Below are 20245 nucleotides of genomic sequence, written 5' to 3'. Positions count from 1 at the left end.
CAGACTACCAAAGCGAGAGGTTAAAGATATCAGTAAACACTCCAGCCAGTTGATCAGCACATGTCTTCAATATGTGGCCAGGTACCCACTCTGTGCCAGACGCTTTCCATCGATTCACCCTCCTGAAGTCAGCCTCAGAGACTGAAATCACATGGTCATCAGGGACTGTGGGACTTTGCAAAGTTGCCTCCATTTTTTTTCAGTCAGAACGAACAGAAAAGGCATTGAGCTCATCTGGGAGCAAAACCATGTTGTCACATATGTCACTTGGTTTTACTTTGGTGATAACATTCAAGCCCTGCCACAGTTGTTGAGCATCCTACTGTGATTCCAGTTTGATCTGGATTTGCACTTCGCCATGAGATGGCTTTCCGGAGGTCACACCTGAACCTCTTGTATTTTATTTGGCTGCCAGACCTGAATGCCACTAATATGGACTTCAGCAGATTGTGTATCTCTTGTTTCATCCAGGGTTGTTGTTGGGGAAGACTCTATCAAGAAACACAAGCCCCCATTTTTTGCCCTCTTTGACTCAGCAATCTGGTCCACCCAGTGGATTGAAAAGGCCTTGGGTCTGACCCACATACCTGGTGTATCTGAGGTGAGCCATGTCTCCGTGAAACAGAGAACACGGCAATCCTTTGTTTCCCTCTGATACAGCAATCTTGCCCTTTGTTCTTCTGTCTTCTTCTCCGGAGACTGTACATTTGCTAACAAGATAGTGGGTAAAGGAAGGTTTACACCTTGCCACTTTCGTCTGGCTTAGAGTCCTTCCTTCCTTCCTCATCTACCAGCCATAGTAACATACCTTCATCCTCTTTCAGGTGCTGTACCTGCGTTCCTGAGCATTGAGTCCACCAAGTCCTTCAGGATAACGTAAAGTGGCTAGTTCATTAAGGCATTTTGAAAAGTACATTACTTAAAGGGAAAATACAGGCTGCAGATGCAACGCTGGTAGATCAGAAGAGGTACATCTAGAGATTTGTGAGCAACCCGCAAAATGTCACTGTGTGTTGCCACCGCTATCATGAGTTTGGCACAGTGTCATGTGTCAAATGACCTGTTCCTGTGCTGCACTATTATATATTTTTGGAGATCAGGGATCATCTGATAGACCAGTGATCCCCAACCACCGGGCTGCAAAGCATGTGCTACCAGGCCGCGAGGAAACAATATGGTTTGGCGATATGAGTCAGCTGCACCTTTCCTCATTCCTTGTCACGCACCGTTGAGCTTGAAGGCATGCGATGTCATTACCCACGTGTCATCCATGTCAGCACAGGAAGGAGATCAACTCCTCGAGCTTGCAAATGACGGCGAGCTGAAAAGTATGTTTGACATAACATCTCTGCCGGCATTCTGGATCAAAGTCAAGGCTAAGTATCCTGAGATAGCCACAAAAGCACTGAAAATGTTGCTTACATTTCCAGTATATCTCTGCAATGAATGCAACGAAAACTAAATTGAAGAATAAATTAGACATAAGGAACCCCCTTCGAGTATCGCTGTCTCCCATCACCCCTCGATGGCACCGTCTCGTTGCAGGGAAACGAGCCCAGGGCTCCCACTGATTCAGCAATATTGGTGTGTTGCAATGATTTTATATGTTCATATAGGGAAAATATGTGCTTTGTGTTTAATATCCAAACGTTACTTAAAATGTTATAATGCCATTGACTTATAAGTGACTTATATAACCTTATAACAATTACAGCACGGAAACAGGCGATCTCGGCCCTTCTAGTCCATGCTGAATGCTTACGCTCACCTAGTCCCACTGACCTGCACTCAGCCCATAACCCTCCATTCCTTTCCTGTCCATATACCTATCCAATTTTTCTTTAAATGATAATATTGAACCTGCCTCTACCACTTCTACTGGAAGTTCTTTCAACACTTACTTCAAGCTCCCCTGTCCTCTCCTGATAATTGACTTATCACTATATTCATGCGAGGAAAATATGCGCTGTGTGTTTAATATTAAATTCATTAGATAAACCCTTTTAGAAACAAAATTGAGTGTATTAGCCACTTACCACCTATATTCCGGTCGTAATTAACACCCCCCCCCCGAAAAGAATCGCCAAAAACGATTTGTAGAAAAAAATTGGCATATACACGCATGCGCACACAGATGCCCGCGCAAGGCTGCATGGTCATGGTAGTCTTTCTCGGGGTAAACACAATGTATTTGGCAGTGCAAAAAAGGTTGGGGACCCCTGTGATAGACTGTGACAATCTTCAGATTTCCCTTCTGTATCTTTCTCAACTGCCCAGTCTTCGTACCTTTCATGAGGCACCAACACCTTCTCAGCAACTTGGACCATACTGTGCCCTGTTTCTGAACTGCCGCAGTGCCCTTATCAACCAAAATGTTGGCACCACAGGTCATATGTTGCAGCCATTGACTGATTTTGCATATTTCCTCCATAATTTTTTTTTCAGAATCTTACTTGTTCCTTCTGTTCCACCGGCTGCATTTCTGAAATTTTCACTATTTAAGGTCTCTGGCAGAACCTATATTTTCACATTTCTTTTATTCTGGCTTCTTTCTCTCTTCTTTTCCTCCTTTCCAGTCCTGATGAAGGGTCTCAGCCCGAAATGTCAACTACTTATTCCCCTCCATAGATGATGCCTATCTTGTTGAGTATTTCAAGCATTTTGTGGTGTGGTGCCCTATATTATTACAGTATGGATGAGAGCAACTAACAGGGAGTGGAAAAGATACTGATGCCAACCTGGTACATCATGGAGTGATAAGGAACAATAAAAGGTTCATAACAGTGTTGTATTGTGAGGCAGAACATAGCAAAGTTGTAACTATTGCACCCGCAGTTAAATCTGTCTGAATCCTGCTTTATTCATATTCAGCCATCTTAAGGAGCCAGATCAGGCTTGTTGATAGCCCTAAGGCAATCTCATTCATATTTGCTCCCCGTGTTATACAGCCACAAATTTTGTGACCCTGACTGATCTTCTGAAACTGCTTTACAAGCACTTCAGGGGGAACTTTGCACTAAATCTCTGTTGATGTGGCATGCAGGACTATAGCTGACGATGTATTTCTACATTGTAATAGCATCTGTTTGAACAAACCATAAAAACTGTCCCAATTCTGGACGAGATTTTGTTTCTAGTGTTTCACCCAGCAGGGAAGGCAATATAATCTTAATACTTAACAATTAATCATTTTTGCATTGAAGTGTCCAGAGGGCTTGTTTGGTCTGCTAAAAATGCTTGTTTTAAGACATTTAAAACAGACTGCATCCAAATATCTCTGTGATGCCTGAGGCAGAGATAAGTTAAACTTGACACTTTAAAAACAGCTGACTCTGAGCAGCCATCACTTATTAGCTCTTGCTAAGTTCCCTGCATAGCAAATGTGACGACTATTAAATCCTTTTTATTTCTGCAAATAATTACCATTAATTGGTAATATTAACTGCACGCACTGAAACCTGATTTTCTGGCACGTCAAACGCTCCATGAAAATTGCAAATGTCCAATTAATAATACGTTTTGACTTTCAAATCAGTTTTGCATTGCAAATCGTTTCATGATTTTTCAATCATCCTTGAGGCTACAAAACAAAAGTGAAGTGATCAGATTGCAAAGAAAACTTGCCAATCTAAATTTAATTCAGAAATAATTAATCATGTATAATTTGTATGATCTTAGCTGTGCATTGAAATTACATTTTTGGAGAAGCAGTTTTGCTTTGCTAGTTCTTCAGTTCTTTCAGTTTGCTCTGTGATTAATTGTTAAGTGTGTCATTATGGTTCAGTTCACCGTTCTTTTTCTCTATTTCGCAGGAGAGTATTTTTTTTATATCTGTGTGATATTGGGATGATGTCACAAGTCATAAACTTGCAATTTTCTGACTGCACTGCACCCATCCCTGACCTCCAATCCTCAGGATAGAGAATGAGGAAGGAGTTGAGCATTTAAGAGTAGTTAGATTACAGGAGAATAAGACCATTCCGAGTGCTAGCAGATTAAGATTCATTTATTTATCACAGATACATTGAAACATACAGTAAAGTGTATCCTTTGCATTATCAGTCAACTCAAACCAAGGATGTGCTAGGGACAGCCCCACACATTCTAGTGCCAACATAGCATGACCAAGGGTTCATCAGAACAACAGCAATAAAACCAGCCCCTTTCCTTCCACCCAGCATAGACTTGATGGTCCAAAAAACCTTTTGTGTCTGAAAAAGGGACAAGAAATTGCTAGAAGCATCTTTCATTTCCCATTTCACTTTTTAATACAACACCCGGTTGACAATTCTTTGATTAAATTTAATTTTTGGTTTCAATCCTGAGACAATGCTATTCGTGGGGGATGGTTTGCCATTCTTTTCATCACAAGGGTACAAGAACAAGCAAGAAATGTGTGTTCCTCAGATTCTCACTTCAAGGCAGTGAGCCAAGAAAAAGACTCGGAGAGATCCAATTTTGAAAATAAATCCACATAGATTCTGATGTAGCATCTTGTACCTTAAGTAATCAGCTTTTCTTTTTCCAGAGATGTTACTTAGTATGCTAGGTTTTCCAGCATTTTTGGTTTTTACTTAAAATATTGGCCAATTACTAGCATTCTGTTTCATTGACAGATCACTTTCATTTCACAAGAATAAACTTTCCATCTGGCAGCTTTTCCCAAACTGTTACATGGCAGAATTAATTGTTGGTCAGCTTCTGTGGTATGTGTTTGCTAACCTTTAGTTGATTTCATCATGAGCCTGATTCAGATATCAGTGGCAATTTAAGAAACACTGAAGAGGAACTGTTATTTAAATGTGTGCCTTGAAAGACCTGCTCCCTCGCTTCCTTTTGTCTGGAAATGTAAAAGATGTCATTATTCAGCTTGCAAACAGTTAAAAGAAAATTGCTGCCACCTTTGTTGTTTCAGCTGAAAGAATATTCCTTTCTTCCTGCAGTGTGTTCAACAAGACACTTAGGGACTAGGCTTTGACTGTTTGTAGATCTGACAAGATAATGAGACAGCAAGAACATCTTGGATCTCACTGAGAAAACATCTTACTCACTCCATTACACTGTACAGTTGGAACCTTCTAGGTTTGTAGTGTAGTAGATCAGGGTGAGAAATGGACCCAGTATTTCTGCACACTGCTTGCAAGTACCAGTTACCTCTTGGGATCTTGTCCACCCTCACAGTAGACTGTAGAAAAATAAGTAGAAGCTCCAAGGCTCACTGTTTCAGTTTATAAATTAGTATACTGTACAGCTTCTTTGGAGTCAGTGAAAATGTATTCAGATTAAACCTTGCTCTGTTATTTAAATTTCATTTCAAATGAAGGGTATTCCATTCACCCAGCTGGCTCATATAACTCACATAACTCAGAGTGATGGGGTTGAGGATGGGACAGTTGGCAAACAGAGAGATGCAAAGTGTAATCAGACTGTGAGGAAGGACAGGCAGGTGACAGTGAAAAATTGCAGTTTGTGGGATGAGTTAAAGTGTAACTGGGGGCCAACATTGAAAAGGGTGATGAATACAGGACTGAAGTGTTATATTTGAATGTGTGCAGTTTATGGAATAAAGTAGATGATCTTGTAGCGCAGTTAGGTATTGGCAGGTATGTTGCTGGTGGTATGGCTGAGTCGTGGCTGAAAGAAGATCATAGTTGGAAGCTTCTTATCCAAGGATACATATTGTATCGAAAGGATAGTCAGGTAGGCATAGGGGGTGGGGTAGCTCTTTTGGTAAAAAAATGAAATCAAATCCTTATGAAGAGGGTGACATGGGATCAGAAGATGTAGAATCATTGTGGGTCAAGTAAGAAATTGCAAGTTTTGAAAAACCCTGATGGGAGTTATATACAGGCCTCCAAACAGTAGCTAGAATGTGAGCTACAAATTACAACGGGAGATAGAAAAGATAGAAAAGTTGAGGGCAGACTGGGAAAATTAGGTTGGTGCTTGATCCCAAGAGAGGGAACTTGTAGAATATTTATGAGATGGCTTTTTAAAGCAGCTTGTGGTTGAGGCTATTGGGCAACAGCAATTCAAGGCTGGGTATTATGTGATGACACAGTTTGATTAGGGAGCATAAACTAAAGGAACCCACAGGAGGCAGTGGTCATAATATGATAGATTTCACCCTGCTGTCTGAGACAGAGAAGCTAAAATTGGATGTATCAGTATTACAGTGAATTGCAGAGGCATTAGAGGAGCTGGCCAAAATTGATTGGAATGGGACACTGGCAAGGATGATAGCAGAACAGTACTGGTTGGAATAAAGAGAGTTACAGAGGCATGAGAGAGGAGCTTGCAAACATTGAATGGAATAGTAGGCAAGGATGATGACAGAATAACAACGGCTGGAGTTCTTGAGAACAATTTGGAAGATGCAGGAAGGGTATATCCCAAAGATGATATAATTCTAAAGGTTGACAAGATAAGTCAAAGACAGAATAAAAGCAAAAGAGAGGGAATACAATATAGCAAGAGTTAGTGGGAAGGTAGAGATTAGGAAAGTTTTAAAAATTAACAGAAGACAACTAAAAAAGCCATAAATAGAGAAAAGATGAAATATGAAGGTAAGCTCATCACTAATGTAAAAGAGGATACAAAAACATTTTCAGATATGTAAACATAAGAACATAAGAAATAAAAGCAGGAGTAGGCCATCCGGCCCATCGAGCCTGCCCCCCTATTCAGTAAGATCATGGCTGATCTGTCCATTAAACTCAGCTCCATTTACCTGCCTTTTCCCCATAACCCTTAATTCCCTTACTAGTTAAAAACCTAACTAACTGTTTGTTCAATATATTTAGTGAAGAAGTCTCAACTGCTTCCCTGGGCAGAGAATTCCACAGATTCACCACTCCCTGGAAAAAACAGTTTCTCCTCATCTCCGTCCTAAATCCTCTCCCCTGAATCTTGAGGCAATGTCCCCTAGTTTTAGTCTCACCTGCCAATGGAAACAACTTTCCTACTTCTACCTTATCTATCCCTTTCAAAATTGTGTATGTTTCTATAAGATTACCTCTCATTCTTCTGAACTGCAGAGAGTATAGTCCCAGGCGACTCAATCTCTCCTCATAGGTAAACCCCTTCGTCCCTGGAATCAACCTGGTGAGCCTCCTCTGCACTGCCTCCAAAGCCAGTATATCCTTCCTCAAGTATAGAGAACAAAACTGCACACAGTACTCCAGGTGCGGCCTCACCAGTACCCTGTATAGTTGCAGCATGACCTCCCTGCTCTTGATTTCCATCCCTCTAACAATGAAGGCCAATATTCTGTTTGCCTTCTTAATAACCTGTCGTACCTGCAAGCCAACTTTTGCGATTCATGAACAAGCACTTCCAAGTCCCTCTGCACAACAACATGCTGCACTCCTTCACCATTTAAACAGTAAGATTAAGAGAGAGATGAGAGTTGCTATTGGGCCACTGAAAAATGTTGCTAGAGATGTAGTAATGGGGGACAAAATAATGGTGGATAAACTGAATATGTATTTTGCATCAAAGGGAGTACAGTTTTACTGGGTGTTGTCAGCACCAGGCTTCATCCTCATACAATCCCCATCACACTGTTTATAGGAAGGTATCTCCAGTCAAATCATTTGGAGGAGTTTCTGTTTATTGTCCTCGGTGACCATTGACTCCTAGCTTAGAAGATTGTTCTAAGATTCTAAGAACAAAAAAGTGAAAAATCAGCTGACAGGTGAAGCTGCTTTGAGACATTACCTGAGGCATGTGTTCGGCTGCATTTGAGGCAGTTTCCTTTGGTACCTACCTGTGCCATATCTGAGACCTGAAGTTGACATTAGATTATATATTCTGCAAACAGACATCATTTACCTTCAGAATCATAAGGGAATATTGAAAAAGTTCATTGAATAATGTACTGATTTTTGGTAGGCCACTTCCTTCTGTTTGATTCTCTGTGTGGAAATGAAACTACTTTCCAAACCAGTTAATACTTGTTCTATCAGTCAACTCTTCTTGATGTAATCAACACTCTGAAAATCTGCTTCATGATCTCCCTCTGATTTATTTTCTACTTTGGACTTGTGCTGGCGTGATGGAGCTCAAACTCTTTGCTGGGTTTCTAGACTTATGAGCAATGACACGCCGTCCACTACAATTAAAACAGCTTTGGTTTTACTTTCTAGGCGGGAGTGGAATTCTCCGAGCAGAAGAGGATTCTGGTACAGAAGCAGATGATGAAACCCACCTCACCTTCTACTCTGAGCACAGGGGGAGGCGAAGGAGCAAAGGTAAAGAGATTTTTAATATGTCTCAGCAACCTCACCATCGGAATTGAGAGTGACAGTCAGATTTAAAGTTTTGGTTTGTCTTAGCTGGAATAAGAAACCATCAGTTTTTCATATCGAGTTTATGCCTTTGGCAACTTCCTGCTATGAAATGAATTGATAGTATGAATCTCTGATCTAACCCAGTGTGGGATATGAACCTGCTGACTGTAACTCATCTTTAAATTATAACTATTTGACATTAGTGGATTCCAGAACTGTCCCGTCATTTCCATGAAATGCACAGTAGCTGATTTGCTCGAAGTGATAAATGTACACAGGTTCAGGCATCTTTGACAGCTTATACTATAATTTACGCAATATTGATAGAGTTGATATTTATACAGATGATGGACTGCTAATATTTTCAAAGTTGGATTAAGCATGTTTTAAAATGCATTCCCACTCCGTGCGGGTAATTTTGCAAACAATTTTGCAAAATTACTGGAATCTAAAGATCTGCAGCAGGGCTCAAAGAAAAATCTTGTGAGAGGTAGAAAAAGAGAAAGAAAATTGTGCAGGTTAGTGAAGAACAATTGCAGAGAGATTAACTGTGACATCTGAAATTCCCTGATGTATATTTTTTCAATGCTCCCATTAACCAGCCTCTTACTAATTGGTGGAATGAAAATTTCCACATCAGGTCTGTATTAACAAAGTCTTAATCATTTGATGAAAAGAGCCATTTTGCCCAAGCTTGTTTTTTTCTGTTGTTCCTTGTAGATGAGGGGTGAAATGTAGCTACTGTCTCACAGCTCTTGTGGCCAGTGGCAAAATCGTGATCCTCTGTGTTATCTTCATGGAGTTTGCATGTACTCTCTGAGATGGCAAGGGTTTCTTTCCACACCAAAGGTCTGTGAGTCAGTAAGTTAATTTGGATTGGTAGAATCTATTGTTGGCAAAGGAAAATTAATGGAAATACAGTAAGAGTATTTGGAATGAGAATTGGCAAGGAAGGGGTTCACTCTGTGAGTAGATGTAGCCAAGTTAAGCTGCAATTACCTTAGGGTCTTTGCCATACAGCACAGAAACTGGCCCCTGAGCCCCACCTAGGTCAACCATCAAGCACCCACTTTCGCTTATCCCATTTATTTTCCCCATATTTCTCCCAGATTCTGTCCCCACCAACAGAGCAGGAACAATTTCCTGTTAGCTTTCCTAACTACAAGTCCTTGGAATGTTGGAGGAAACCCACACAGTCAAAAGTAGAACATGAAATCTCCACGCCAACAGCATCAGAGGTCAGGATTGAAGTCAGGTTGCAGGGACTGTTAGACATCAGTTTTTTCTGGCTGTGTCATTGTGCCACCTTCTTTGAATGCATAAGGAATTGTGGAGCTTCCTTCCATACAGCATGAATGAGAATCAGAAATTGTGCCTTTAAGTTCCAAGATTTGTTGAGACTTGCTGTCTTCCTGAGAATATGACTGATCTTCTACAAAGCTCCAGTACTTTAGCGTTTATTAAGTGTCAGTCACAAAGCCAAGGGCTATATTTATCATTGATTGAGAATAAAACCCATAACCTTTTTGGCAAACCTTGATTGGCTATTCATAATGAATTCACTGAGTCACTGGAATTATTTTATAAAGATAAATCTAGTCTTGTGTTCGGTTTGCTCTTTGCACAACAATGTGATACTGTAGTAATTGTCTTTGGCAAAATGTCTTAGTGCCATGACACACTGTGCTCCACTTGTGGAATTTCAGGTCTTACTTGATGGCAATTTGCTTTACACTGACATATACCTTGACATGACATACGATAATATAAGGTCAAATTTAATCCCAAATCTGCTGCAAGCACTGGGCAACTTGGATATAGAAATGTGATTTGCTTTTCAGTTAATTCTTGTGCAAAGTGATATTGATGTGCCTTTCCTTTGTCCAAGTATAGCCAACTGCCTTTTCACACTCAGCATCCGCAAAACCAAAGCAGTGATAGTTGTTTTCAGGAAAGGGAAGGAGGATAAACATGTGCTAGTATACAATGGGTGAATCGGTGCTGGAGAGAGTCAGCTGCTTTAAATTCCAGGACATTAACAAGCCCTGGACCCTACACATAGATGAAATTATGAGGAAAGCATGGCTGCACTTACACTTTCTTAGGAGGTTAAGGAGGATCAGCTTATTACTGAAAACTCAAACAAACTTTGACTTCGGATGTAATCGTTTGAGATTGAGGATGACTTACTTCCTCTGTGGTTTTGTGTGTCCTGATGTGGCAAATGAGGCCAATGTGGAAACAACAGACTCTTTCATTAGAGAGCAGGAGGAAACTGGCTTGGACAGTAGTTCATAACATGGTACACTTCTTCCTCTATTTATGCACAAATTTTGTGTGCTCCTGACGCCTAGAGTCAAGGTCCTCAGTACAATCCTGCTGATTCCATTGTTCCATTGTTCCATTATTCAAAAAGGGAACAAGGACCAGTTAGATTCACATCAGTGGTAAGGATGTTACTGTAGAGGATTTTGAGGGATAGGATTTATTGGCGTCTGGAAAACCATAGCCTAATTAGGGAGAGCTAGCATGGCTGTGTGTAGAGCAAGTTGTGTCTTACAAACTTGAATGAGTTTTTTGACAAGGTGACGAGAGTAATTGATGAAGATAGAACTGCGGATGTTGTCTACGTGGAAGTTAGTAAGACTTTGGACATGCGAGGCTCATCCAGTAGATTAAGATGCATGGGATCCATGGTGAATTGGCCGTTTGGATTAAGAGCTAGCTTGCTTGTAAAAGACAGAGGGTATTAGTCAAAGGGACTTATTCTAGCTGGAGGTCGGACATCAGGATCTGTACTAGGACCTCTGCTGTTTGAATTCTAAGTAAGTGACCTGGATGAAAATGTAGATGGGTGGGTTGGTAAGTTTGTAGATGATTTGAAGATTGGTGGTGTTGTCAATAGCATAAAAGACTGGCAAAGAATTCAATGGGCTATAGATCACTTGCAGATATGGGAGAACAGATGGCAGATGGAGTTTAACCTGGCCAAATGTGAAGTTTTACACCTTAGTAGGTCAAATACAAAGAGAGAGTATACTGTTAAAAGCAAAATCCTTAACAATGTCAATGAACTGAGGGATCTTAGGGTTCAAGTTCATAGCTCTCTTAAAGTATTTACACAGGCTGTTGTGCGGTTAAGAAGGCATATAGTATGCTTGCCTTTGTTAGTTGAGGCACTGAGTGCAAAAGTCAGGAAGCTATGTTATAGCTTTATAACACTCTAGTTAGGCAACATCTGAAGTATTGCATACAGTCTAGTGGTCCCACTACAGGAAAGACGTCAAGGCTTTGAAAAAGGTTACAGAAAAGGTTTACGAGGATGTTGCCTGGATTAAGGGTATATTGAACAAATTTGGGTTGTTTTTGCTGGAGTGGCAGAGGCTGAGGGGAGATAAGATTATAAGATTATGAGAGACATAGAGCGAGTAGAGAGTGGACAAAACAGTACCTTTCTCCAAGGTTTGAAATGTATAATAGCAGAGGGCATGTATTTAAGGTAAGGGGGTAATTTCAAAGACGATATGAAGGACAAGATTTTTACACGAAGAGTGGCGACTGCCATAGGTGATGGTTGAGACAGAAACGTTAGGTCCTTTTAAGGGATGTTTAGATAGGCACATAAATGTGAGGAAAATAGCAGGATATGAACGTTTTGTAGGCAGAAGAGATTAGTTTAGTTGACCATTTGATTACTAGTTTAATTGGTTTGGCACAACATTGTGGGCCGAAGAGCCTGTTCCTGTGCTGTGTTGCTCTACTTTCTGTGATTGCTCCTCCTCTCGTTGGAGTGAACATGGGCCAGAGTTTCCCAGGAGTCATGGTCAACGAAGGAAACTTCAAGCACTTCTTAGAACCTTTTCCTCAGTCTCCCAGCTGTCTGTCCCAACAGCCAAGCTCAAAGTAGAGTCTTTTGAGAATCTCGAGTCATTGTAGTTAACTGAGTGTGACCATGGCCTCAGTACTGCAGAAAAATGGATTTGCCTCTGGACACTGATATTGATTTTCTAATATTTCCAGTGAACTTGGAGAGATATTGTTTGTGTAACCTGTATTCAGCAGGGATTCCTTATCAAAATACTAACTAGTCCTTTGATTGTTTCACTCTGAGATCTCATTAAATCAACCATTTCCAGAGAAGTACATTGTGAACTGATTGGCAGTAACACCAACACACTTAATGTTATTGTGAATTGTTTGTAGAAATTATGGTGGTTGAAGCAATGTTCAAATTATGTGAATTAAGTTTTAAGTTTTGTATTCATCAAATCTTGGAAGTGTATTTTAATGTGCAAAATTAAATATGATTGCTACATAAAGCCATGGATTAGTGCTCAACATCCCGAAGCAATCCAGAAAAATGAGCAATCCACATATTTATAAATGAGTCAGATGCCAGATAGATTTTTGTGCATGAAAATATGGAGAGAAAAATTCATTCATTGTCACAAAGGTTTTTTTTCCTTCCCCATTCATTTCGTGAGTTTTTCTGAGATGATGACCATGTTCATTACTGCCATACCGTTTGTTCATGTTCTTTGAAACAGCTTGGTCTGGTGCAGATGTTCCTTGCATCCACATGGAAATATTCATGACTGCATTTGTCCTGCTGCTCACTTGATGAATTTCATTCAAAGTCAATGCGCATCCCATTTACTTAACTCTAGTTATTACCATATTAACATTGTTCGAATTGTTTCAGCTGCTTTTCCATTGTTTCTTCCACATAGAAGAGAAATGTGTTTTGAAATGTGTTCATACAAGGGGTGATTGATAAATTTTTGTCCTAATGTAGAAGGCGTCAATTTTAGAAAACCTAGCGCATTTATTTTTCAACATAGTCCCCTCCTACATTTACAAATTTAGTCCAACGGTCGTGAAGCATACAGATCTTGGACCTCCAGAAAGTGTCCACAGATGGGTGATTGATAAGTTCGTGGCCTAAGGTAGAAGGAGATGAGTTATACAGCTCTCATTACATGCACATGCAGTTCAACTCTTTGAGTGATTATGCAGGAAGTTTGAATTTAATAATGCGGCAGGGGTGATTGATAAGTTTGTGGCCTAAGGTAGAAGGAGATGAGTTATTAACTTCAAACTTTCTGCATAATCACTCAAAGAGTTGACCTGCATGTGCATGTAACAAGAGCTGCATAACTCATCTCCTTCTACCTTAGGCCACGAACTTATCAATCACCCATCTGTGGACACTTTCTGGAGGTCCAAGATCCGTATGCTCCACAACCACTGGACTAAGTATGTAAATGTAGGAGGGAACTATGTTGAAAGATAAATGTGCTAGGTTTTCTAAAATTGACTCCTTCTACCTTAGGCCACAAACTTATCGATCACCCTTTGTATATATCCAAGGGCATACATTATGACCCTCCTCAAGTCACCTGAGAAGATAGTGGTTTGCTTTCTTCTTGAACCACTAACCCCACATAATATTTGCTTCTCCACAACCTTGGTCCATGCAGAATGTTCAATTAACTTAACTAATGTATGTATTAATGAGTGCTGTGTGAGTTTGAGGGGAACATGGGGGACGTTGATGATTTCCGTGTGTTCTGAAGAAGCCTTAGCCATAGAGAAGAGTTCTTCATCATTTACGTGTCATATGGCATAGAAACAGGCCACTCAGCCCACTAAGTCCACACTGACTTTCAAATGCTATTTATACTAACCCAACACTTATATCTTGCTGTAGAACTACAAACACCACAGTACACATGAAAGAAGGAGTGAGCATTTAATATAGGACATGTACTCACAATCAAATGCTCTGGTTGATATGAGTTTTTTTTCAATTTTACTTCAACTATGCCCATCCTAAAGAATGATGAGTTATTCCTGACCTACACTTCATAATTGAGAAGGATATTAAACATTGAAGACTTGCCACTTCGTCCCCAAGTTCTGAACTGCTTGTGCAACTGCTACTATTGTCATGTTGGCTTAGCAGGGAATTGAAAGTACAACAAAAAATTCCAGAAACCCAATGAGTTTTGATGGAGAGAGAGATAATTCATGTTTCAGTTCCAGAACCCATCATCAGTCTCTCTTGTGTGTAAAGGTTGGCATCTGCCAGTTACTTGTAATATTTTAAACCTGCCTTCGTTATGATGAAACACTCACTGTATATTCAGTTATTATCAACAATGAGGCTTCAACGTAAGGAGAAAGCATGGAAAAATTAAGTTTATTTCTGGTTCAGCCCTAATCTTATTAAATAATGGAGCAGGCTGATGACTAAAGCAGTTCATTGAGCTTTTATTCTCTGGGGGCTTTGGAATGTGGCTCATTAGCTGTCTCCTGACAGTTACTAGCCCTAACATTATCTGCACACTCAGCCAATCTCCCAAAAGGTATTGCAGCAGCACCTGTTAAAAATATGATCTCTCTGCTCACAGCATAGACAACCAATTTGGTTAGGGCAACAAGGAACTCATTTGTTGTTCTTCAAGATAATATCACAGGATCCAAATGTCTACATGATAGAGAAAGAATTTTTAATCTGAAGGACAGTGAATTTGACAGTGCAGCAGTCTCTTTGAAGTGCACTAGGTTGTCGACCTGAGATATCTGTTGCGTCAGTCTAAGAACAATACCAGTGAACTGCAGCTGACCCTGAAGTGTATGTCGAAGGAGATGGTGATATTATCAGTTGCACAGAGCTCCGTGTGTACTGTTGCTTGATATTCATGTATGTGGCATTTACAAGTCTGTATGTTAATTGAAGAAGTTTATCAAATCAGACTTGATGAATATTGATGCTAGGTCCAGGTGGGATGAGAGGTAGAGGTATATTGTTCTGTTCCTCTCCTGAAACTGCTGGATTGTTTCAAACTACTGTTGCCTGAAATGGAGGTTGTTGTTTCCTGGTTCTCAGTATTCCATCTGAGAAAGTATTTCAAAATCACTTTGGAAGCCCAGCTGGATAGATCACATAAATTTTGTGTTTATAAGAGCCATTTGGAGGCTGGGTATCTGGGATGTGCAACACCAAAAGTCATTTCACCATTTACAAGGCATCAGTTAGGAACTAGGTGGAATAGCCTCTGCGTACCTGGGTAAGGACAACTTGAATGAAATTTGGGAAGTTCAACTCCATCCATGACTAAGCAACTATTCATTGGCACATACCAAACAGCACCCTACATGTAAAACGCATGCAAATTCTGGAAGAATTCAGCAGCTCGTACAGCATCTATGGAGGGAAATGAACAGCTGATTTTTGAATGAACAAGTCTGGGCCCAAAATGTCACTGTTCATTTCTCTTTTGGTGCTACCTGACCTATTGAGTTTCTCCAATATTTTATGTGGGTTACTCGGGATTTACAGTATTTGCAGAATCTCTTGTGTGACCCTATATGTGCATTTTTGCTTGCAGCTGGTGCACTGTGGGTGTAAAGTGTACACCACGCGCAACACATAACATAACTTGGTGGGGCTACTCCAGCAGTTCCTGTCAAAACTACAGCCAACAAGAAGGACAAGGTTAATGGGTGCTTGAGAACATCTTTCCTGCTAGTTCCATTCCTGCTTGCACACCATCTTAACTTGGAAACAAATCTCTGTCCCTTCAGCATGTCTGATTCAACCCACCCGAACATTTTATGGAAGGACCCTCAAGAAAAGTTCCTTTGAAGTACATAATAAAGGAGAGTCACCAAAAATTGCTCAAGGGCAACTAAGGATGGGGAATAAATGCTGGCCTTTTCAATGATATTTGCATGCTGAAAACATTTAGTACAATGTACTTAGAGATACAAAAGTTTTCTCTTTTTCTATCTATCTTCCGACAATCTGCCCCTTTGTTGGTTAGATTCTTGTTAGGAAGACTTCTAAGGAGTGTAGGTTTGCAAATACACCTTTTAACAAATGTTTGCCCAGTGCTTTGTGTGGATCCATTAAAACTGTCCCGTTAGTCACTTCAGCAGTCATTGAGCAAACTGCCGTTCAAGAAAGAGGATTACTTTCATGAATGTACATCTGGAATGTCCAGATGGAAAATCGTGAATAATGCGGTCATAAATTCACAGCAGAAATTAACGCAAACAATAAGAACTTCAACCATGCATTTTATGGGGATGAAACTGTTCATTTACATAATCCAGTAGGCAAGTTAGTTCTGTGGATACCGTTGTTGCACATCTGGTACAAACACATGAATTGAATAACTGCTCGGCATAATTCCCTTTTATTAAGTTAAATTAATTTATTTTTATTAAATAAATTAAATAACATTTAACTTAGCAATTTCTCTTAACAGTGTGTAACATTACTTGTTTACCAACATTATTATGCTTTAGTTTATCAAGACTAATTGCAGGTTTATTCTGGATACCAACAGACACACTTCGATGACTACATAGCTAGCATTTAATGAGCTGACAAAGTTTGCAGAGGGATATTGTGGGTGGACTTGTCCTGGTCCAGGTCCAAGCATGTGTCATTCCAGTATAATGTCTGAAGACCTGCTGTCCAGCTCCAGCACAGTCTGATGAATTTAAGTTTATGGGTGCCACACAGAAAACTCTATCACATTGCTTTATGGGTTCATCTCTCCAAACTGCACCCATAAAACAGAAATGATATTTTTTAGAAGACTCAGAGAACAAGAATTCTGGATAAGTTGCGATATAGTGTGCAAGGATTGAGATAGGTCAATAATTATCAATCTAGTGCACCGTGTTTGGTGAATTAATGCTGACCATTCACCTTGTGTGCAGGTAGTTATAATCATCTCTTTCAATGACTAGGGGGTCCATTATCTTGACAGCACTTAAAATTAACTTGCACTATTTCAGTCAGACTGTAACTCTAAAGGCATTGTGATTTTAGGGATAAATTCAGGTTCTTAATAAAGTAGTAGCAGTGCGATCACTTGAGTTGAATATATGACGTTCTCCTAAGGGTTGCCTGTTGGTGGGTGTGAGGCTTCCAGTCCTTACAATACTGCCACATTGACCACTTGCTGATTGTTATAGGGCTTAATCTAGGATGTTCGGGTGGACTCCCTTAATAGAGACTGCTTGTGCATGACTTTGTTTAACAAGGGGAGGAAGATGCCTGGTTTTAATAAAGACATTGATCTGGGAAAATGTTGATGCTGCAGTGGTCCCTTACGCTTGTCGGACACCATATAGATGACAGAACGGGGGCAGATATGTGGGTCTATTTTCCTAATGGGCAATGCTTTTACAAGAAGTGGGCACTATCAACTTAAAACAGGCAAGATGTATTTTGTGAGTGATTTGCACAGAAATATGAGTATCACTGAATTTCTGAAATTCAGGGCTTTGTGGTTGTGGTCTGATTTCTGATTAAGTACTTTATCATGGGATTCTTTCTTGGCCCTTTCCCCATCGACATTTGCTACTTGCCCCATAGCAGAGGCATTGTGATATAGCTGATGAGCAGTTCCTCCAGTGTCAATGCAAAGGATACTGGAAATTCTTTGGATGACAAGGCCTAGATGAGCTACTGATTGTCAAACTGAAGCCATCTTTTTTTTTTGATGCTGACCAGCTCCTTAATACTTTGATGTGCTTGACTCATCAGTCTTCCGAGTTTCCATCCGCTCTTTGGATAGTCCATGCCACATTAGTGCAGGCTATGTCCATGTTCCTGTCACCACAGTATTTTTATATAGGGCAGACCAGTCCTTGTCCAATGTTCAAGTTGAGCACATACAAAAGTGATGCACCTTTATCATTCATTCATTGAGTATGAAACTATTTTCTTAACACCATAAGACAGAAACAGAATTAGGTCATTTTTTTTAGGCTGATTTAATATTCCCTCTCAATCCCATTCTCCTCTCTTTTCCCCATAACTGTTGACACCCTTACTACTCAAGAACCTATCAATCTCCACTTCAAATTTATCTAATGACTTGGTTTTCACAGCCATCTATTGGCAATGAATTCCACAGATTCACCACTCTCTGTCTAGAGGAATTCCATAAAGTTAACACCCGTTGACTGAAGACATTTCTCCGCATTTCTGTTCTAAAGGAGCGTCCTTTTATTTTGAGGCTGTGCCTCTGGTGCTAGACTGTCCCACTGCTGGATACATTCTCTCCATGTCCACTCTATTCAGGTCTTTCAAAGCATCATTTGCCACTACAGATTTGCTCTTATCAGCATTGTACAGATGAGGATTTTACTTTTACACATAGGGAAAATAACTTTATCTTAAGGGGAAAAAAATTGAGACCACTGCATCTTCTTCCATGTGGAACATAAGCTGGTTTTCATCAGCTATCTCACATTGCCACAATATGTGAACTAATCCTCAATGAGCTACGCCCACATAAGATCATTTCTGCTTGCAAAATTAACAAGCAGCCTCTTGTTGAATCTGTTGAGTTTTGCAGGTTTTAGATTTTGTTGTCATCTGCAACTTTAAAAACAGCAAGAACCTCTATGTTCCAAAGTCTTTAGATGTCAGATCCAAAGCTTTATAGATGAGGCTCCCACTGTTCTCCACTGTGCATGAAAAATGTGTCAAATGTAAAGCTGAAACCATTCCAAATCCAGAAAACTAGAATTTCTTCTCCATTCCAACTATTGGACTTATGATTTGCACTAGGAAGAATTCATCAAGACGAGTGTCCTCATATGTAATTTTTTTTAGATATTTCCTTTTCCAAGAGTAAATGGGACAATTCATCAGTATTTTCATGATTAGTTGGTCTCTTGAATTTGATCTTGCAATTGGGTCCTCCCAGAAATAAAGCCTATCTCTGCATACTTGCTGCTGCTGCTGTTAATGGAACATCCTTCTGTGGATTGAAAATGTCCTCTAATGGTTGATGATTGGAACATTCTAAAACCCAATCCAGATTCAATCTGTGAGTAATTTTTCTCTCCTGTGGTAAGGGAATGTGATGCAAAGGCTATGGGCATTCGTTTCCATTACTCGTCGCATGTGATATGACCATACGACAAGGTATTACAGGCAAACTTTATTGGACGATGTGGATCATAATGTGTGAGAACAGTCCCTGAGGTCACCATTTCCTTTACCTTTTTGAAAACACCTCACACGACTGTGTCCATTACCGTTTCTTCACAATCTGTAGTAATGAGTTCAAGGGGTGGAACATAGGAGCCAAGTTTGTCAGGAACCTGTTATAGCAACTGACAAATCCTAAAAAGGAGTGCAACTATGACACATCCTTTGGCGCTGGTGCATTCACCACTGCTTGAATTTTCCCAGCACACTCGTGTAAATATTATGCTTGGTTGAAAGAATTCACAATTGTTGTGTCATGCAATAATCTTCTCATCTTCTTAACACTGTCTTTTGAGATTTTGGAGAGGTTCCTGCATCATGCTTTTAGATAACACTGAGTGCCTGGGCAGCCATGCAGCACCTGGTCCATAGCTTTCTGCCAGAGTGCTGGTGCAGACGATCCTCCAAAAATAAGCCCATTGTAATGATAAAGCCCTTTGTGAGTGTAGATGGTGAGTAACACTTTGGACTCTTGGAATCTTCTTCCATCTCATTCTCCATCCTGTAGCTAGGCCCCAGTGAAGTCTAATTTACTGAAGTGCTTTCCTCCAGAGAGTATTGATCTACTTACAGTATTGGGTTGATTGTGACCTTAAAATCATCACAGATCCATTCTTCTTGGCGACTAGGACCATTGGCATTGCCAATGGGCTCCACTCAACTTTGGACAGTATTCCTTCAGCTTTCTTGTGATCTAGCTCACCGACTACTATATCATCGATGGTATAAGGATGGCCTTTGTAAAAGTTGGGTGCGGGGTTTTCATTTAACATTACTTTGTCCTTCATATTTTCGGGTTTTCCAGTGCCATCCTTGAACACCACTGTGGCATCATCCAGTATCTTTCCTAATTCACCTTCAGTTGACTCCACTGCAGGGGATGTGCATGTAAGTAGTAGATGGATCTCCAATCAAGTTGTAGTTATCT

General features: G+C 40.2%; 1 protein-coding gene across 4 annotated transcripts in view; it reads left to right on the top strand.

The window, feature by feature from the left end:
• LOC140186350 (astrotactin-2-like) overlaps positions 1–20245 on the top strand; it is a 1795681-nt gene that overhangs the window by 722042 nt on the left and 1053394 nt on the right. For all 4 annotated transcript variants that reach the window (XM_072240512.1, XM_072240511.1, XM_072240510.1 and 1 more), the window contains one exon: positions 8148–8252. In XM_072240512.1, coding sequence (XP_072096613.1) covers positions 8148–8252 — 105 coding nt within the window. The remainder of the gene's footprint in view (positions 1–8147; positions 8253–20245) is intronic.

The sequence above is a fragment of the Mobula birostris genome, chromosome 22, assembly GCF_030028105.1.
Source record: "Mobula birostris isolate sMobBir1 chromosome 22, sMobBir1.hap1, whole genome shotgun sequence".
NCBI lineage: Eukaryota > Metazoa > Chordata > Chondrichthyes > Myliobatiformes > Myliobatidae > Mobula > Mobula birostris.
The sequence above is the reverse complement of the archived record's forward strand: the minus strand, read 5'-3'. Positions and strand labels throughout refer to the sequence as shown.